The 21,999-nt window shown below is 42.0% G+C and overlaps 1 protein-coding gene across 7 annotated transcripts in view; it reads right to left on the reverse strand.

Annotated features, from left to right (window-relative positions):
* The window catches only part of BACH2 (BTB domain and CNC homolog 2), a 368,045-nt gene that overhangs the window by 63,184 nt on the left and 282,862 nt on the right, over positions 1-21,999 (reverse strand). For all 7 annotated transcript variants that reach the window (XM_063666431.1, XM_063666430.1, XM_063666432.1 and 4 more), the window contains one exon: positions 15,477-15,731. In XM_063666431.1, the coding sequence (XP_063522501.1) occupies positions 15,477-15,719 (243 nt within the window). In that variant the 5' untranslated portion in view covers positions 15,720-15,731. The remainder of the gene's footprint in view (positions 1-15,476; positions 15,732-21,999) is intronic.

Below are 21,999 nucleotides of genomic sequence, written 5' to 3' on the forward strand. Positions count from 1 at the left end.
TGTGGTGAGCCGAGATCGTGCCACTGCACTCCAGCCTGGGCAACAAGAGCAAAACGTTGTCACACACACAAAAAAACAAAAACAAACAAACAAACAAAAAAACAAAGAAACTACTCCACATCGGTTCACAGAGAACTTTTTTCTTTCTTATGGCTACACAGTACATGATTGATTGTGTGGCTGTATGTGGATAACTTTGTGCATATGTTGTTTTGTATCTGCACAAATCTATTATTTTTTCATAGGTTGCTATAGAGTTTTTTAGCAGGTTGTTATAAAGTTTCCTCTTTAACACATACTGAAGCCCTAATCCCCAGTGGAGATTCTATTTGGAGGCAGGGCCTTTACAAAGGTAATTAAGGTTAAATGAGGTCACAAAGGTGGGGCCCTAATTGGATAGAAGTGATGTACTTATAAGAAGGAGAGACACCAGAGCGCTCTCTGTCCACACACGCACAGAGGAAAGGCTATGTGAGGACACAAGGAAGCGGCTGTCTGTAAGCCCGAAGAGAGGCCTCAACAGAAACCAACCCTGGTGGCACCTTGATCTTGGACTTCTGGCCTCTAGAACTGTGAGAAAATGAATTTCTGTTGTTTAAGCCACCCAGCCTGTGGTATTTTGCTATGGCAGCCGGAGTGAACTAATAATATACATGTATTAGAAGAGTTAAATGCTGTAGATCCACATGGAAACAAGCTAAGGATTGCATTAAGAGAAAATCACTTAACTTAATAAAACTTAAAAACTTATCTCCCAAGATATCACTTGAGAGGCATACCCCTTAAAAGGTAATTTAGGGAGCAACTCTATATGTATCCTCAGTCTGATAAACTGTGATTTAATAAAAGTGATAAAAAAGGTAAAAGACATTTCTGGAGGCTCCTGAGAAGGAAGGAAGGAAAACCCTGGCAATCCATGGACTACCAAGTAGTTTGCGTGAAGTCATTTTAAACAGTGTGAGCCTTACAGGTGCAGATCCATTATAGCATCACCTTCTATTCTGACTCACTCTTCTGAAATCTCAGTCACACACCTATTAGTTGTCTTCTTCCACATCTTGGGCACGATGGAGGGAAACCACCTCATTACCACAGGGTCCACAGTAAATGGTTCCCAGACTCCAATTCAAGTGACATGCTTCCTTCACAGTCATACAAGATTTGACCAGAAGGTAAGAATTTCCTTGTCTGTCAGATACAGTGTCTGACATAAAGTCAGATAGTTGGAAAAACATATGAGTTATTTCCACTGAAAATGACACTAGTCATTTCCAGAGATGTAACTCCAGAAAACATATAGGAATGCAAAGGCATCTGTAGGTTTCAATGGTTGGGGCAAATTTAAATATGGAAAAAGGTCTTCTAACTTTAAATTAGAAGGAAATGGAAGAAATCTAATTGAGTTCCTTTGTGGCTTTTTGGATTTTCATTTAACCAATGAGACTGTGAGTGAAAGCCCATTCGGCCAAAGTTTAGGACTTTGGTTCTCAGAAGAATGAAGAGCTCCGAGTTGGATGGAAGGGACCAGGAAGCATTGGTCCCCTTAGGTCCCACTGGTGGCTTTAGGGAGAGATCCCATGGGGCATGCAGAACGTTTGAAATCATAAGCAAAGCCATACTACAGACTTTCGTTTTTCCAGTACTATGCCCCATCCTTTTCCTGGTCTTCCTTCCCTTCCATCCACCTACCACTCAAATAACCCTTTCTTCATTATAGAAATGTAATCATGTACACTGTAAGAAATTAGAAAACGCAAAGAAAAAGAACTCCATTACATTTCTACCATTCACAGGTCACCCTGTTGATATTTTTACTTTGCACACGTTCTCATGGCTCTTCGTATATACACACCACTTGCACTCACATTTGTATTTTTAACCCCAGTGAGATCATACTGGGCATATCGTTCCTCCAACCACTTCTTCTGATCATCACCTTTCATCAACTACTTGGATCATATTTGAGTTTCTCCAATTTCCCCCACTCCAAAGTCCTTTATAACCGGTTTGTGTAAACCAGTAACCACTCCAGGACCATGGACTACATCTGGTTTTTAAAGCTCTTAAATCTTGTTTAACTTAGCTCAATTTTTATGTCGCTGACTTATTGAAGAAATCAGGCCTGCAAGAAGTTGTCCTGTAGAATTACCCTCACCCTCCCACCCCACCACCACCCCCCCGCCCCAGATTTGTCCCTTTGCTTCCTCATGGTGTTGGTAAGCTTGTTCCTCTAATCCTTTATTTTCCTCTCACTGGAAGTTATATCTCAAAGCTTTATGAGGTCAAATCGTACTGACTATGCCAGTGGGGTTGGTATGTATTTCATGAATATTTGGATCAGAAGATACCTAACACCTGGCTGACACTCCAGGAGTGATGCTCAGATTGACCCCTGCCTGGGTTACTGTGAAGACAGTCTGATCCTTTAGTGCACAGTTCTGACTTATCCCTTGTGACAACAAAAGAGTGTGTGTGATGTTACTTTGTTTCTGCATGTGTTGTTTTGGTATAATAATAGTGCCCATCAAACATTCACCTTAATGGCTTTGACCCCGAGTGATCACCTGTACCTGAATTTGTTCATGGCATTTAAAAAAATATGTGGTACCAGATTACGAATAGCTTTTAGAACAAGTGCTTTGTCCTTTAGAAATTTAGCGTCCCCTTGCAGGATCTTGCACTCAGCTATGCTAAGTAAGAGCTGATGCTCGTGATATTGCTTGGGAGGCATACCCCTTAAAAGGTAATTTAGGGAGCAACTCTATATGTATTCCTCAGTCTGATAAGCTGTTGGGGCTTAAATATGTTCCAAATAAATGAAGATAAATGTAACACCAGCAATTCGGAGTAAACCTTGTTCTTAGTGGAGGAACCAGCCATGGAGCCTAAATGTTGGAGCTCAATCTCAGCCCCTGCCCTTTTTTTTCCCTGTTTCTCAAAGGGGTCAGCAATTTCTAGTGTTTCCAGTCATTGCCTATGCTGGTGTTCCTCCTGTCTATACCTTTGGCTCTGTGATCTCAGTGTCTTAGGCACATGTAAAGCACTACAGATATGTATCAAGGCTATCTTGATGGCCTCTTTCACCACCCATGTGCTCCCTACCCAATTTCTTGGTATCTCTGAAAGGCCTCCTCATTCTCCCAGTTCTTCACCCAGGTGCAGACCTTCCTCACCTACTCTAGGCTCAGGGTGTGTCTCCTGACTGTGCTCTCTGTCTGTGGTGGGTTGTTGTTGCCATCCAACATGCGTTCCATTGCTAGACAGATATTCCTTAAACTGCTTTTTATTATGTCACTTCTTGGTTCACAATGTTTCATGAATTCCTATTGCTTACCTGGTCAAGTCTAAATTCTTTTGTCTAAATTTTATTCTTCCATAGTAAGGCCCCATGTAGTGAGACCATATTTTGACTTATTTCCACAAATCTCTCATTTATGCTGATAAAAGCTGCCTCCTCAAAGTCCTGCGAGTGCCTCTTTTTGGGTCTTTGCCACAGCAGTGTCCTCTCCTGAAGGGTCTCTCCCCACTTGCTCCCTAGTGAAGTCCTGTCCATCCTGTGGGTGTTGATTTTAGGTGAGATAAACTTCATGAAAGAGATGGAAGAAAAATCCTGTCCTCCCCTCCACCTGAACCTCTGCAGCACAAACAACTGCCAGTACAACCTGCCATCTACTTTGATTTCTGTTTTTCTCTTGATTCTTCAACTGTATTGTGGGTTCTTTGAAGGAGGTAATCTTGCTTTACATTTCTAAGTTAATCCCCCAAATAAATGACCTCTGGGGTCCTGTGGTCCATTCCTCTGCTTCTATGAAGTGTTGTACTTAAGGATTTTGTCTTATTAAGCATCTGGTTTAAGCACAGGCGCACGGGCACACACACACATGCATGCTCCTCTGAACGTAATTCTGTATTTTTTGGTGCCTCTCTCCCATGTCTAGCATCTTATACTGTTATAAAATCCTCCTTTAATATAGCTGAAATCCCTCCTGTATAGTTTGGATGCTATTTCTTCTTGTCAGTGAATGAGACATCTGGTCAACATCTATTAAAGCAGACTTAAATAGGAGGAATGGAAATACTTTGTTAAACAGAACTTTGAAAGGTTACTGCACTTCTCTACATGAACACCTTGTAAATTGAATGCATTTAACTCATCCAAAAAAATCTCCAGTTACGAAAAGTGTGCTTCAATTATCTTCCCTTAGTATCTTCAGTTATCTTCCCTGATTTCCCAAACTATGAAGTTCTTACCCTGAATCTGGGTGTTCCACATTTTTAATCCTTCCACCTTCCTATTTGTAGGGTACAATTCAATTCCTGGGCTACTACAGATCCACTTGGCAGATATAAGAAACACACAGAATACTCCCACATAGACTAAGGCGTTCAGTGGGAAACAAACAGTGCACACATCAGAACGCCTCTCATGGTAGCAGAGTGTTCATCTTTACAGAGCAAGACGCTTGAGGGTCCTGTCTGTTAACAGCCATTCTCCTGGCCTTTTTAGTAACTTCCTGTTTTCCTTACACTTCTCTTTTCTTAACTATTATATAAAACAAGAACAACAGATAAGCAGGGAGGCATCAGAAGGGTTTCTCTGGACAGATCTTCAAAGTGACCCATATACAACTGACTGGTGCCACTCAATCTGGCTTGATAAACCCAAGTGTGTGGCCACTGCTCATAGACTGCCCTGCCCTACCCAGTTCTGGTTGTTAATGCCACCTCCAGGAATGATGTCATCTATGTAACACTTTTGGGAAGAATAATCTGTCATTTGGTTTTGCATATAAAGAATACAAAAATTAAAGAAATCAATAGAAAATGATGGCTTAAAAATAATCAGGAAAAAATGAGTAACAATGACATTTAGTAACTGTCCTTTATAAAACAGAAGATAAAATGAAATAGGTGTTTCTTCAACAAGCTGGAGGCCTGTAATTGTGACCTTCTGTATCCTTCCTCTGGTTTTCTTCTAAGCCCAGGAATCTTTCATTGGCTAAATCCCAGCATTTTTTTTTTCTCCCTTAGCCAACTTTTGGCCTTGCTTGGGAACAGCTGCCAGTATTTCTCTTTGCTGCCAGTCAGTCAAAAATGTGCTCACGTTGGAGGCCTGGCTCCATCCCACCCAGGGTGTGGAATGCATTAACTTTTTCACAAACAGCCTTCGCCAGGCTGCACACGAAAGTCCATCTCAGCAAAGCTCACTGCATTACTAGCTAGCTTGGAGGTGGTGCCAATGTCAGTTACAGAGACTGTCAACATATTTTAGGAGTCTATGGCAAAGTGATGAATTTTACTATGTGTACCAAGTTAATGGCAAAAAAGAACACTTCCGAGATCCTAGGAAACCAGAAGTGCTATTATTTAATTGCTTCTCCACTCCTCAAAGCAAAACAAGCCAATTCTTTTCTAGCCTGTAATTTGGTTCAGAACCCAAACAAACAAGAAAATAAAGGTATTAACTGATTAGTGCCCACAATTCTATTCTATTTTCTTTGTGCTTTTAAGAACAGCTTTCTTTCTTTCTTTTTTCCTGTTTTTTTTTTTTTTTTTTTTTTAACTGACCACCATGCATCACTCCAATGCCTGGGTATGATCCATTTTATTAAAAAATTCCTGAATCAATTTCCTGGCTTACAGCTTATCCAACCAAGATTCCAGGTGTTCTCACCATAAGAAGGGCCTCTTTCAAAAGCTGTCTGCTTTTATAACTGCACACCCACCAGAAATGCCATGAACACCCCAACAATGGAGTTGAAACCTGAAGACGTTTGGTGACATTCCAAATTTTTGAATGGAATGCAAATCCATTAAGATTATTAGGTAACTTTATTGATATCCTCAGATTTGTGCCAAATGTTAAAGCTGCCAAAGAAAAGACAGAACAAAAACTGATTCTTGGATTCCAACTCTGAGTATTTTGGTGTGGAAACCGTGTTTTCTTGTAACTCACTTAAAAAACACACCGTGCTTTCACTGTTTAACTGCAATCTCAGTTTTCAGGAAGCAAGAGAAATGAGATACATAATCAATGTTTGTCTTCCATTCAGCTTTCAGCCTAAATGATCCTGCACTTGTACTGGCAAATGAGGACAGGTATTAACAGTGAACAGGAAACCTATTCTAAGAAGGACTGGCTCAAGTGAAGCACCACTGCATCGTGAGTGACTCAACCATCTACTCAAAGAGTGATTACTCTGCAAGGATGAAGCCATGCTAATTGGACAATGGCTTGCTGCCAGTTCATGCTGGCATGACCTACAATACCGTTGGCTGACAGCCATGATGTCTCTTTGTCACACCTTTTTTTTTTTTCCAAGGGTGTAGGGTGTAATCTGGATGGGAAGTAGAAATAATTTTGAAAAACTCTCACAAGTGCTATTTAAATTCTTATCATAAATTAAAAAGTTTAATTAAGTACCTCGGTAAAGGCCCGGGTTCTATGATTAACTACGACAAAATAATAGTTATGATGACTGATCAAGTGAGGAACTTTATAGCTCTGAACTTTGTCTTTAAAGCTATTATTAATTTTAATTGAAATAGCTAAGAGACTCCATAATGGGAGAAAGAAAGAAACATAAAGGATATTTTGTTCATATACAGAGGAGTTTAAAAATGAATAGATACACTGGTAACTATTTTTAAAAAATTGATGCAAACAAGTTTACTTTCAGAGGCCTTGTCATAAATCTATTTCAAAATGTTGATTATTGTGGTCATCCTACATCAGATAGGGATAAATAGGCATAGTGAAAAGAAATCTTAAAAATGGCTTTGAAATCAGGTCACTTAAAATGATTTTTAGATATGTCTTAGGTTTTTGTCTACTCAACTCCTACTACTACGCCAAAAGAGGAACACATTTCTGCATAAGTTTCTTTAAATAGGCTTACTGGCCTCAGGATTTAAAAAATGTAAGAGGTTTGGAAACGGCTTATGTGTCTCAGTTTTAAAATTAGCTATTGCTGTGGCTATTTTCACACTAGACTTCCCTCCCTCTGTATCAGCGCCACAGCCTCCAGGGATGGAGTCACAATAGTATTAGCTCCCCTTTCTGTAGCACTGCCTTATCAGAACTCCATCCGAGACTGAGGCCCACATTTCAGGGCTAGCAGTCACCTCTGCGTTACTATAAATAAGTTCTGCCTTTAGGCATTTCAAAATTATCAGCATGATTCTAGGACTTGAAAACTTCTCATTTGCCAGCAAGTAGTTACCTGAAATATTTTGACTTCTTATTTATTTGCTTTTTTTTCATCTGCTGCCAAGTCTTACTAACGCAACTTGGAAAATTGCACCACAGCTTTTAATGAGGATTCTGAGGTAACAGCCATTTCATCAGAGAAGACTGTTCTTTCCTTTTAGGGGAATAATAACACCTACTGTTTCTATAGCACCATTCTTCCAAGAAGTTTAACACATCACATTTCATTTATCTGAACAGCAGCCCTGCAAGTCAAACTGGTAACTAGCATTGTTACTCCTTGTATACTCATATTGAAATTGAGGTCATTAAATGTGAACTAATTTTCTCAAAATCTTAACACCTTCTGACATGGTTAAAGAGCCATGATCCGCCTATGTTCTAGGTGATCAGATAGCCCAGAAGTCTCTTTCCGCTCTTTAGCTGTCATCTCCTGTGAATGCCTGTAAGGAAGGCCCTTTCTGAAAAGTCAGGGAAAAGTCATAAAGTGGGAGAACTGAGTTTGTGCCTCTTCTGGAGTCCCGTGGTTCTCTCCCCTCCTGGCCAGTTTGCCTCCCATCTTTATGGCTTTTCTCTACCTCTCAATCCAAACATCCCTCCACTCTTCCTGACCAACAGGATTTTTTCCCTCTTCCTCCAATAGGAAGCTAGCCAAGTTCAAGGACTGTAAACCTCTGTGACATAGGCTAGGACCTCAGAGATCATCCAGCCCCAATCCATCATTTTCAGCTTAGGATGTGGCTTATTGAGTCTGGCCATTTGGTCAGTAGATCCCATCCTCTGTTGCATACTCAAGGCAACTGGACTTCCATCTCCTGTATCATCAAGTTTTCTCTCTCTTTTGGAACTTTCCCTTCAGCCCAGGTATTAGGACAGGTTAGGCTTTGCTGTGCTAACAAATAAAACACCACATCTTGAGAGATTGTTTGGAGCTTCTAGCAGGGAGCGCAGCTATGTATATACTTGTGAATGAAGGACGGTCCTCCTCTATCAGGGAAGGTCATCCTCTTCAACCAAGCCTGCAGCTTCAGGAGGGACACATACGGAGCAGTGAGGGAGGGAAACGACACCCGCCGAGCCAACCAGATCAGCCCAATCAACCTGGCGGTGCTGGGGTGACAGATGTTGCAGCCAGATTGCCTTCACATCCAGAAACACCAAATCTTAAGTGCTTAATTAACTTAAAAGTTTATTTCTCATCATGTCAGAGTCTGATTTGAGTCAGATGGTTTTTGCTGGCTCTCTTCCAACAGTGACTCAGGGACCTAGGCTACAGCTTCATCACTCTAGAGTCCTTTGACACCAGCTAAGTGGATGGGACAAAGCATAAAGAGCTTATACCTACTTTTGACTGCCTTGGAGCAGAGTCCTCACCTCACATTTCATCAGCTAGATCTAGTCATATGGCCTACCTGATTACAAATTTAGTCTTCCTGTGTGTCTAGGAAAGAAGAAAACTGGGTGTGGGTGAGCAATGGTAATCTTCACCAGAGTACAAACATGTTGGGATTTCTTCCTACTTAAAATGAAAAACCAAATGAAACCTCTTTTGACACCATTTCCCTCCAGCTACTGATCTACTTCTCTGCTCCCTTTCACTCAAAAAGCCTTATTCTCTCTAGAACACAATCAAATTGGTTTTTGTTTCTACTGCTCCCCCAAAAGTGCTCAACGAAATCACAAATGGCCTCCAAATTGCCGGATGGTCAGTTTTTGGCCTTCATCTTAGCTGACAGCATCATTTGACCTAGTTGACAGCTCTTTCCTCCTTGAAATGCTTTCTTCACCTGGCTTACCACGCACTATGCTTTCTTGCTTTTCCTCCCACCTCAGGCTTGCTCCTTCTTGGTCTACCTTGATGGCTCCTCTTCATCTCCCTGACCTGTTAATTCGAGAAAGCTCCAAGGCTCAATCCTGGGACTTCTTTTCCTTTCTATCTCCACTTACCTCCTTGGTGATCGTATGTAGTCTTGTTGCTTTCAGTATTCCCAATATTCTGGTATTACAACTTTTATCTCCAGGATAGACTTCTCCCATGAGTTCTGGCCATGTAAATCCAACTGATACTAGACATCTTTACTTAGATGTGAACAGGCATCTCAAACTTAATATACACAAAATAGAAGGCCGGGCGCGGTGGCTCATGCCTTAATCCCAGCACTTTGGGAGGCTGAGGCAGTGGATCAATTGAGGTCAGGAGTTCGAGACCAGACTGGCCAATATGGCAAAATCCTGTCTCTACTAAAAATACAAAAATTAGCCAGGCGTGGTGGTGCACGCCTGTAATCCCAGCTACTTGGGAGGCTGAGGCACGAGAATTGCTTGAACCTGGGAGGTGGAGGTGGCAGTGAGCTGAGACTGTGTCACTGGACTCCAGCCTGAGTGACACAGTGAGACTTTGTCTCAAAAATTAAACAAACAAATAAACAAAATAAAACTCCCAATTCTACCCCAGTCCCCAATCCTACCCCTCTCAGTCTTCACTTCACCCATCTCAGTTAATGCCAACTCCATTCTTCCAATAGCTCAGGCCCTAAGCCTGGATGTTATCTGTGACTCCTCTCTTTCTCTCCCACCTTGTATCCAACATATAAGAAATTCCCATGAGCTCTACCTTCAAAATATCACCAGAATCTGACACCAACCACCATGTCACTGCTATCACCCTGGTGTAGGCCATCAGGTCACACCTGGGTTGCTGTCTTAGCCTCTTGTGTCTTTTCCCTGCTTCTGCCCTGGCCCTCTTTCAATTTATTTTCATGTGGCACTCAAAATGACCTGTGAAACTCTCCAGTGGCCAACTCGTTCCAAAAAAAGGCCAATCGCTCAATGAGGTGCACAGTCTGGCCCATCACCTCTCTGACTCACCTCTCCCCTCCCTGCCTTGGCTCACTCTGCTCCTGGGTGGCAAACACGCCCTGCCCACCACAGCCTCCTTGCGATTCCTCCTGTCTGGCTCACCCTTTCCCTAGACATCAGCACAGCCAGCTCCCTCACTTGCTCCAGGTCTCTCTTCAAAAGTCACCCCCTCAAACAGGCTTTTCTTGACCACTCTTTAAAATTGTAATACTTGTACCCTAACTCCCTTCTCTGTTTTATTTTCCTCAATGGCATCTAACAAAGTATATTTAACACTGATTAATTTCCTCTCTTTCCTCCTCCTCCCCACTGGAATGTGAGCTAGGTTTGCCCAGCACCTAGAATGATGCCTCCTGGTTACATAGCAGGGTCTTGACAAATATTTGTTGAATGAATAAATAAATGAGTGAGGAAACAGAAGCCCAGAGAGGAGGACTGGTTTGCTGAAGACCTCACACGCAGTGATACCAAGGCCCAGAGTGTGGTTTTCCCAGCCCCTCATGGCTGATGATCCTAGTTTAAAAAAATCTGCCCATTACTCTTTTTCAGGTAAAGAGTGGTGGTGTCTTCTTCAGAGTTTTGTTTAGGTGAATGGGGTGAGGCCAAAGGGCAGGCTCTGTGCTCTGGGCTAGGTGAGTGTTTTGCCCTTCTCATCCTGGTCATGCCACTTCCCGAAGACTTCACCCCTGTTTCCCACCAAAACTCCACCTTCCCTTGCCCTCACCCTCAGGCTCAGAATGCTGTTGTCACCCTGTGATGTGGCATTAACTACTTTCTGTACTATTACATACTGAAAGGGTTGCCCAAAGATAATCATGATTGCTTATTGCTTCCTTAAAAGACTGAACCTAAACCATCCCAGAGACATTAACGGCTTTCATATCCTCTAAAATCTTCTAGACAAGAAGATTCCATAATTTCCTTGTTGGCATCTGTGCTTGGCAGTACTGCTGCAGGAATGTTCTTTATTGCAGCCTGTGGTTAAGACTTAACAACAAATGCCTTTTCTTTAGAATCCTTCTGGGTCAGCTTTCTTTCCTGTATAGCACTGAAAAGTGAGATTTGCCCCAAAATGTTGAGTAAGAGAGAGAAAGCAAAAGATAGAGAGCACAAGCGAGCACAAACCTGAAATCTATTTATACCGAGGAAAACATAAGGTCTACCTGCAGGGGCCATACTCACCCCCAGCCTGTAGCTGTTCCCTGCATGAACCCGTCCCCTTCTCTAGAGGGTACAAGGACACAGGAAGCAAGCCAGAGAAAGGTGGTGAGACCTTGGCAGTAATCTTTTAACAGCCGCTCTTCCCCTAGCATTCTGTGAGGGAGCCAAGCAGCCACGTAAGAATAGTGTTGATGTGCAAACCCACTGTGGGCTTAGCGTCTTCTAAGGAAGCACATCCCCTCCCTGTCCTCTGAACTTGACACGCCATAAGACTGAACTTCATAGTTGTGATGTTACTTCCGTCATGGTTGGCATCCAGCCTGAAATGGCCTCCATGACTATAGCTAAGGAGGTGTCATACTAATGAGCACTGGAAGAATGGCCCTGCAATGTTTAGCACATCAACTACTTTCTCTTCATCTCTTAGCACAACATATACTTACTCATTATAAAATTGAATGATCTGCTTTATTATGTAATGAAAGTACTAAGTACAGTGGCTTATCTCCTACTATTTGCTGACACAATTACCTGGGTGTGTTTTTCAGTGGGGAACAAACACTCAAGTCCTAGAAATCCTAGGGATTGCCATTTGTTTTTTTTTAAAAAATGCAGGATAATTCAATTATTCCTTGATTTCTAGAAGGAGACCTCCCTCTATTTTTGTCTCTCTTTCAGTTTAGAGGCTATGCTGGGCTCTGTGAGTGGCTCTAATGTGCTGGTAATGGTGTGGCTCATCAGGAATTGGGATTTGGGGGTGGAATTGCACAACTGGACAGTCGCTGGATGGCAGATCTGGATTTGGCCTAAAGTGGATGAGGAGTGGGGGGGAGGGGTGGCAGTTTGTGTTCGGAAGTTTCAGGCTCCTAGGAGGAACTCTCAGGCCTGGCTGTGCTGGCCCCCTCGAGGAGCACAGTGGTTGGCTGCCAAGGGAGTGTAGATGGGTCAAGTGTGAATAAGAGGAGGGCAGGGCCAGAAGTTGATTCAAATTCGGTGATAGGATTATGATGAGGTTTAAAGATTTCCAAGGAGCTAATCTAATGGTTTTTCTTATATCCTATGAACCAAATGCCAATGAGTTCCAGAAAGCTACTTTCTAAGGTAGTATTTAGAATGTTTGCTTATTTACCACTTAATTCAAATTTTACGAAATCACTCACTGAGCTAAGTGTGACAATTACCATTGAGCCTGCAGGGACATTTCAGTGTGCACACAGCAAGTCAGGAAAACAATGCCCAGCACGTGGGTCCACAGGCAGGTGCCCTGAGCAGAGGGGGAGGGCTCTTCAAAGGAGGCCTCAGCAACAATGACAGAGCCTCAAAAGAAAATGCCACTGGGGCTGGCTTGCATGTTCCATCAGCAAGATACTTAGAGCTGGATTACTGAAAATACGAATTTGCGTTTCATAAGAAAAAAAGGATCTAGTTCTAGATCCTTTTTCAGATACGTGAGCAACCAGATTTCAGATACGTGAGCAACCAGAATGTTTCAATGGTTTCGAGGATGTAGATGATGCAGGGATGATAATCATTTTACAGGGGGAGGAAGAAAGAAAATCAACACACAGCAAATTCTCACTTAAATGAGAACACACAGCAAATTCTCACTTAAAAGGCCAAATAGATTTTTGTGTGATGTCTATACAGTGTGCCTCTTATTTAAAATGCCTTTTCCAATGCCATGGAAATAAGCAATTATCAGGGATTTGATCTAAAAAGAAACTTTAAGGTTATGTCATATACATTTGTAACCCAGTTTCCTTTACACTTTACTGCCTTGGTATTGTATTTTTGGTAAATAATTCAAGGCAGGAGGATCCCTTGAGCTCAAGAGTTCCAGTCCAACCTGGGCAACAGAGCAAGGCTCCGCCTTTAAAAAGAGACTTATGTTTGTCAAATGCCTACTAGAGGATAAGGGCTGTGCTGAGAATTTTTGTATTTATCATCTCACCTAGTCCTCATGGCAGGACAGCTAGTTAAGTATGTCCCCAACAGCGCAGTTAAGGAAAGGCCAGCTCAGGATCCCCTGGCTACACTGCAGCTGCCATTCCTCGGCCTTCCCGTTACTTGGTACCCAGTCCCCACTCCTTATCCCAGCCCCAGTATGTCATTTAGCTCATCTGTCCTTTTGCTTCTAGTGTCGGGATCTCTCTAGCTACCTCCTTGCTAGTGGTATGTGGAGTGGTAATGGAGCACTCTATGTTGAGTATGTAACAAGGATACGAATGTGAAAATGCTAGTGCTTATGCAGTCCTTATTTATTTATTTATTTATTTATTTTTTTGAGACACGTTCTCACTCTGTCACCCAGGCTGGAGTGCACTGGTGTGATCATGGCTCACTTGCAGCCTCGATCTCCTGGGCTCAGGTGATCCTCCCTCCTCAGCCTCCTGAGTAGCTGAGACCACAGGTGTGTGCCACCACCTCTAGCTAATTTTTAAATCTTTTGTAGAGATGAGGGTCTCCCTATGTTGCCCAAGACAGTCTTGAACTCCTGAACTCAAGTGGTCTTCCCGCTTTGGCCTCCTGAAGTACCAGGATGACAGGCGTGAGCTGCTGCACCTGGCCCCAGTCCTCATTTTTATCAGCTGGCTGCTTTCCTGCTCAGCAGGGGTAATAGCAGATGTTGCTTAACAAGGGTCTGGGATTTGAAGAAACCTCCACTACCCATATCTTGTTTGTCTATCAAATAGACAAACACAAATAGTGTTTTAAAATTTTAATTATTATTTTTTTTGAGACAGGGTCTCACCCTGTCACCCAGGCTGGAGTGCAATGGCGTGATCTCGGCTCACTGCAACCTCCGCCTCCCAGGTTCAAGCCATTCTCCTGCCTCAGCCTCCCGAGTAGCTGGGATTATAGGCGCGCACCACCACGCCTGGCTAATATTTTGTATTTTTAGTAGAGATGGGGTTTCACCATGTTGGCCAGGCTGGCCTCAAACTCCTGACCTCATAATCTGCCCGCCTTGGCCTCCCAAGGTATTATTTTTTTAAAGATGGGGTCTTGCTATGTTGCCCAGGCTTGTCTCGAACTCCTGGGCTCAAGGGATCCTCCTGCGTCAGCCTCCTGAGTAGCTGGGGCTACAGGTGCACTTTACTGTACCTGGCTTCTTGTTTTTTGTTGAATTTAGACGACTTTTGGTGGAGCAGGTGCTTGCCCCATCACTTCCTACTGTCCTATATACAACCTACTTCACTCATTTATATTATTTGCCAGGCCCCTGAAGGCATCTGGTTTGTGACTTCTGCAATTTAATACTGGTTGTAACCATCAGCATCATACCTGGGTGATGGGGTCTTTGGTTTCTCCTAAGATTGCTGTGAAGAGCTGCTTAGTCAAACATCACACAACTCCAGGGAATCTATTTGCAAAAACTATGGGTGTGAGTTGTACTCCTGGGAGTTACAAAGTACACAGCTTGTGTAACTGTTGATGGTGGCCCAAGAGCTGCACACTGTGCTGGTGGTGCACAGGGAATGATTCCACCCGAACACAAAGTATTATCCTTAGTCCCATAGGAATGACCGAAGTCAGGATGATGAACCAAGAGGAAGTGTATATATGGTTCAAAGGGTGACCATTTAATGGTTTGCCATTGTGAAGCCCATCTTTTGGGTTCCTACAATTTAAACCATCCAATTAAATGTCATCTCTGGACAGACCAGGTCCAGCTACTAGTGTTCCCAAAGTGCCAAAATAACCATATTCACTGATGTAATTAAGAAACCTGAGTGGGCTGTTTTCAACAATGGTGAGAAAAGCAAGTTTACACTTCTTAGAATCTTACTGAATTAATGGTGAAAATTACTAGTTGCTTTTATTTTTCCCCCAAGCAAAGAAGGTGCTGTGAATGCTTTCGATCTTTTACTCTCAAGGGAAATCTAGTGATCCTTACACCATCTGAAAGACAGAAATCATAGCAATGATTCAGATCCCACATCTAGGACTGTGCCAAACTTAGGCTGAACCACTCAAAACCTGAAGGGTAAGTGAACTAGAAACTACAAGTGACTGAGCCACAGGTGAGGTTCAGTTCCCTTCAAGAAAGATATTCATATTCTGTGCCTCTGAGACTTTAAGTGTATCAAATAGAAACTGACTATGCCACAAACCTAACGTGTGACTTGGACATCAACTCCTGAGTGGGGACATGGCACCTAGTACATCTTCTAGCTCCTAGTCAGCCAGTTTTCTGTAAGTCAATAAACATTCATTAACAATCACACAAACCAAATTACTGTACCTCCTCAGGCAAGCTGACCACCAAGTCATTTTTTGTCTGTCCAACCAGCGCCTGCCAAAAGTATTCACTGCATGCGGCCAGCACAGCCCGGTGGGCCCGGAACTCCTTCCTCTCCACGATCAAAGTCACGTCACAGAGAATATCCTTTTTCCGCTGGTCATTGAGGCCCAGGAGGATGTTGGTGCAGTGGACTGTGGACTCATACACATACATGGGGGAGTCAGGCTTCTCATCCACAGACATGCCGTTCACACCCTGAAAGAAAGAAAGAAAGAAAGAAAGGCTGAGTCACCACAGCTGTAGGATGAGAGAGAGGAGGTGAGAAAGAACATCATGGTTCCTGTGTCCCACTGCCATGAGCATGGCAGGAAGGAGAATTGCCAATCAGCATATTTGTGCTTACTCTGTACAATGAGCTCAGGAAACATATCTGGAAAGTCAAGTTCCACAGCTGACTTTTATGCTTCCTACTTACCGCATTCTTTTACCCCATGGTAACAAAGCCAGATCTTTTAATAGAACATTTAAAACACATTGGTATTTTAAAACTTGGTGGTTCTGATTTTGTTAGAAGGCTGAAAAAGAAATTTCACATGTAAATAGCCTCTATGCAAGGACTAACTTAGATTTGTGTGAAGAGGAAATGAATCATTTTGAAGTATTTGTAATGTTGTCTTGATGAAGTACATGTAAGTTCCTAAGGTGAAATTTGGCTGAGATGCCAAGTAGAGTAAACATCAAATCACAATACATATTTAAAAAGTGAACCAAACTGTCTGCACGCTGAAGACTCAGCAGAGTCAGCTATTGCATCTGCCCTCTGCCACTTCAAGGCAAAGCACAACTGCCATAACGCTATAGTTGCTCAGCTCTTAGAAAGATGTGGAACTGTGCTGTCGTTATCCCAGCTGAATTGATGTACATCCCCTTTAAGGAAACACAATATATCACAATAGCAGTCATGAAAAAAGATGCATTCAACAGTCAAGATTACTTTTACAAAAGGTTCTTTGCTTTAAAAAATATCCATTGAAATATTTCTTTTTCTTTTTTTTTTTTTTTGAGAGGGAGTTTTGTTCTTGTCGCCCAGGCTGAAGTGCAATGGTGTGATTCTCAGCTCACTGCAACCTCCACCTCCTGCGTTCAAGTGATTCTCCTGCCTCAGCTTCCTGAGTAGCTGGGATTACAGGCATATGCCACCATGCCTAGCTACTTTTTGTATTTTTAGTACAGATGGGATTTCGCCATCTTGGCCAGGCTGGTCTTGAACTCCTGACCTCAGGTGATCCACCCACCTCGGCCTCCCAAAGTGCTGGGATTACAGGCATAAGCCACTGAGCCTGGCCCCACTGAGGTATTTTAAAATACAGTATCTGTAATTAATTTATATAGTTACATAGTTTTTCTGTAATGTTTACTAGAGCAGTAAGAATTCCAGTAGTGAGTCCTACTTTCTTTTTGGCTTTCTTATTTTTTTAAAACAGCTTTAACACACAATAAACTGCACATATTTATAGTGAGCAATTTGATGTTTTGATTGTGTACGTAACTGTGAAACCATCATCAGAATAAACATAGTAAACAAATCCATCATCACCAAAAGTCTCCTTAAGGCCCTTGTAATAATTTCTCCCTTGTACCCCTCTGTACCCCACCCCTGCAACGACTGATCAGCTTTCTGACACTCTATATTAGCTTGCATTTTCTAGAGTTTCATATAAATGGAATCATAAACTACATATTCTTTTATATCTGGCTTCTTTTATTCAGCATAGTTATTTCACCATTCATCCATGTTGCTGCATATATCAAGTTTGTTCCTTTATTACTTAGTATCCTATTGTATAAATATAGCATAACTTTTTTTTTTATCTATTCATCTATTAGTGGATATTTAGGTTGTTTCCAGTATTTCTTTACAAATAAAGCTGCTGTGAACATTCAGGTACAATTCTTTGGATGGACATATACTTTCACTTCTCTTGGGTAAATACTTGTGAGTAGAATGTATCATACGGTATGTGTAAGCATAACTTTTAAAGAGTCTGCCACTGTTTTCTAAAGTGGTTGTAACATTTTACATTTCCACCAGCAGTGTATGAGTTCCAGTTTCTTCACATCCTTGCCAACATTTGGTATGGTCAGTCTTTCTAGTTTTGGACTTGTAATAGGTTTATTATATTTCTTTTTGGGTTTAATTTGCTTTCTCTAATGCCCGAAGTTGTTGAGAATCTTTCATGTGTTTATTTGACCTCTGTATATCTTCTTTGGAGAAATGTCTATTTAGATTCTTTGCCCATTTTTAATTGGGTTGTTTTCTTATTTTTCAGTTTTAAGAGTTCTTCATATATTCTGAACAAAAGTCCTTTATCAGATACATGACTTGTAAAAATTTTTTCCCAGTCTGTAGCTTGTCTTTTGATTCTCTTAAAAGTGTCTTTCAAGGAACAGAAAGTCTTTATTTGATGAAGCCAAAAAACCATCTTGGTGTCACATCTAAAAAACTAAACCAAGGTCATAAAGATTTTCTCTTATGTTTTCTGCTAGAAGTGTTATTTTTTTAGCCCTTACATTTAGGTCTATGGCCCATTTTGAGTTAATTTTTGTATAGGTAACATGTGTGGATTGAGGTTCTTTTTTTCCTTTTGCATAGAAATATCCAATCGTTCCCGCAGCATTGTTAAAAAGACTCTTTTCTCTCCCGAATTACCTTTGTACTTTTACTGAAAATCAGTTGTTTATATACGGATGAATCTATTTATGGACTCTTTTACTATTTTTATGTTTGTCTACTTTTGTTTTGTTTTGTTTTTGTGGAGACAGGGTATCACTTTGGAGTGCAGTGGCGTGGCCATAGCTCACAGCAGTAGCTGGCACTACAGGTGTGCATCACTGTATCTGGCTAATTTAAAAATATTTTTTGGATGCCTGTAATCCCAGCACTTTGGGAGGCTGAGGCGGGCAGGTTACGAGGTCAGGAGTTCGAGACCAGCCTGGCCAACACGGCGAAACTGCGTCTTTACTAAAAATACAAAAATTAGCTGGGTGTGGTGGTACGTGCCTGTAATCCCAGCTACTCAGGATGCGGAGACAGGAGAATCGCTTGAACCCAGGAGGTGGAGGTTGCAGTGAGCCGAGATCACACCACTGCACTCCAGCCTAGGTGACAGAGCAAGACTCTGTCTCAAAAAAAAATATGTGTGTGTGTGTGTGTGTGTGTGTATGTGTATATATGAGTGGATGAGGTCTCGCCATATTGCCCAGGCTAGTCTCAAACTCCTGGCATCAAGTGATCCTCCTACCTCAGCCTCCTAAAGTGCTGCGATTACAGATGTGAGCCACTGTACCCAGCCTCTATATCTACTTTTATGTTACTATCATAGTGTCTTGATTTGCTCTTTTTCAAAGTTAGTTTGATCCTTTGCATTTCCATATACATTTTATAATTAGCTTGCCAATTTCTACAAAATAGTCTGCTGGAATTTTCACTGAGATTGTACTGAATCTACTGATGAATTTAGGAAGAACTGCCATCTTAACAATAATGAATCTTCTGACCCATGAACACAGTCTCTTTATTTAGATCATCTTAAATTTTTCTCAGCAGCCAGGCATGGTGGCTTACGCCTGTAATCACAAGACTCTGGGAGGCCAAGGCAGGTGGATAACTTGAGGTCAGGAGTGTGAGACCAGCCTGGCCAACATGCTGAAACCCCATCTCTACTAAAAATACAAAAATTAGCCAGGCATGGTAGCGTGTGCCTGTAATCCCAGCTACTTGGGAGGCTGAGGTAGGAGATTGTGTGAACCCAGCACGAAGAGGTTGCAGTGAGCTGAGATGGTGCCACTGCACTCTAGCCTGGGCAACAGAGCAAGACTCCATCTCAAAAAAAAAAAAAAAAAAAGAATTTTTTTTTCTCAGCAATATTTTAATTTAAAAATTTTTTTGGAGACAGTCTCACTCTGTCACCCAGGTGGAGTGCAGTGGTGTGATCTTGGCTCACTGCAACCTCCACCTCCCGGGTTCAAGTGATTCTCCTGCCTCAGCCTCCGGAGTAGCTGGAATTAAAGAGGCATGCGCCACCATGCTTGGCCAATTTTTGTATTTTTAGTAGAGATGGGTTTCGCCAGGTTGGCCAGACTGGTCTCGAACTCCTGGTCTCTCCTCAGCCTCCCAAAGTGCTGGGATTACAGGTGTGAACCACCACACTGGGACCTCAGCAACGTTTTATAGTAGTATATAGGTCTTTTATACCTCTTTTGTCAGATTTATACCTAAGTATGAATATTTTTGATGCCATTGTAAATGGCAGTCTTTTAATTTCAATTTCTAATTTTTCACTGCTAGTATATACATACAAATAATTTTTGTATTTTGATCTTGTATCTGGAAACCTTGCTTATTAGTTCTCATAGCCTGTTTCTTCTTGGTAGATTCCACGGTATTTTCTACATAGAAGATTATGTTGTCTGTGAATAAAGATCTCTTACATTTTTTCCAATTTGGATAATTTTAATGTCTTTTTCTTACCTTACTGCATGGTCTAGAAGCTCTAGTTCAATGCTGAATAGAGGTGGTGAGACTAAATATCCTTGCCTTCCTGATGTTAGGAAGAAAGTATTCAACCATTCACCATTTTGTACGACGTTAGCTATAGATGCTTCATAGATGCTCCTATTGAGCTGAGGAAGTTTTATTTCTTTCTCTCCCTCTCTCCTCCCCTTCCTTCCCTCCCCTCCCCTCGTGTTCCCTTTCTTTTTCTTTTTCTTTTTTTTTTTTTGAGATGGAGTCTCGCTCTGTCGCCTAGGCTGGAGTGCAGTGGAGCGATCTCAGCTCACTGCAAGCTCTGCCTCCCGGGTTCACGCCATTCTCCTGCCTCAGCCTCCCAAGTAGCTGGGACTACAGGTGCCTGCCACCACACTGGGCTAATTTTTTTGTATTTTTAGTAGAGACAGGGTTTCACCAAGTTAGCCAGGATGGTCTCGATCTCCTGACTTTGTGATCCGCCCGCCTCGGCCTCCCAAAGTGCTGGGATTATAGGTGTGAGTCACTGTGCCCGGCCTCTTTTTCTTTCTTTCTTTTTCTGCAGTGGCACTCATGGCTCACTGCAACCTTGAATTCCTGGGCGCAAACAATCTCCTGCCTCTGCCTCCTGAGTAGCTAGGACTACAGGTGTGTACCACTATATCTGGCTAATTATTTCTTTTTTTTTTTTGTAGAGATAAGGCCTTGCTATGTTGCCCAGGCTGCTCTTGAATTCCTGGCCTCAAGCAATCCTCCTACCTTGGTCTCTCAAAGTATTGGGATTACAGGCATGAGCCACTGCGCCCAGCCCTGTGTTTGTCTTCTTATACATTGTTGGATTCAATTTGCTAACATTTTGTTAATAATTTTTCATCTATGTTCAATACGGAGATTTGTCTGTAGTTTTCTTACATAGGTTTTCTGGCCTGGTTTTAGCATCAGGGTAACGATGATCTCATAAAATGAGCTGGGAAGTATTTCTTCTTCTTTAATTTTCTAAAAGGTTTTTTTTTTTCTTTTTGTAGAACTGGTTTTATTTCTTCCTTAAATGTTTGGTAGAATGTACCTGTGAAGACTTCTGAGCTGGGATATTCTTTAACTATAAATTCATTTTTTTAAATTGTCAAATTTATTGGCATAAAATTGTGTGTGTGTGTGTATATATATATATATATATATTTTTTTTTTTTTTTTTTGAGACAGATTCTCGCTCTGTCGCCAGGTTGGAGTGCAGTGGTGCAATCTTGGCTCACTGCAAACTCCACCTCCTGGATTCAAGCAATTCTCCTGCCTCAGCCTCCCAAGTAGCTGGGACTACAGGTGGGCGCTACCATGCCCAGCTAATTTTTGTATTTTTAGTAGAGACGGGTTTCACCATGTTGGCCAGGATGGTCTCAATCTCTTGACCTCGTGATCCACCCACCTTGGCCTCCCAAAGTCCTGGGATTACAGGCGTGAGCCACCACTCCTGGCCTTTTTATTTTTTTATTTTTTAAAGAGACAGTGTCTCACTTTGTTGCCCTGGCTGGAGTGCAGTGGTGTGATCATAGCTAACTGCAACCTCAAACTCCTGGGGCTCATGTGACCTTCCTGTCGCAGGCTCCTGAGTAACTAGGACTATAGGCCGTGCCACCACGTTCAGCTTTTTTTTTTTTTTTTTTTTTTTTTTAAGAGATGGAGTCTTACTATGATACCCAGGCTGGTCTTCAACTCTTGGTGTCAAGTGATCCTCCTGCTTTGGCCCCCACAAAGCACTGGGATTACAGGTGTGAGCCACTACACCCAGCCCATATATAGTATTTAAAAACATTCCTTCTAATATTGGTTGAATCTGTACTGATGTCACCTCTCATATTACTGATACTGAAAATTTGTGTCTTCTCCTTCTGATCAGTCTGGCTAGAGGCTTAATCATTTTACTGACATTCTCAAATAACTAGTTTTTGGTTAGTTTTTAAAAATTATTCTATTTTCTAGTTTGCTGATCTCTATTCTCAT

Source organism: Pongo pygmaeus, chromosome 5, assembly GCF_028885625.2.
Source record: "Pongo pygmaeus isolate AG05252 chromosome 5, NHGRI_mPonPyg2-v2.0_pri, whole genome shotgun sequence".
In the NCBI taxonomy this organism is placed as follows: domain Eukaryota; kingdom Metazoa; phylum Chordata; class Mammalia; order Primates; family Hominidae; genus Pongo; species Pongo pygmaeus.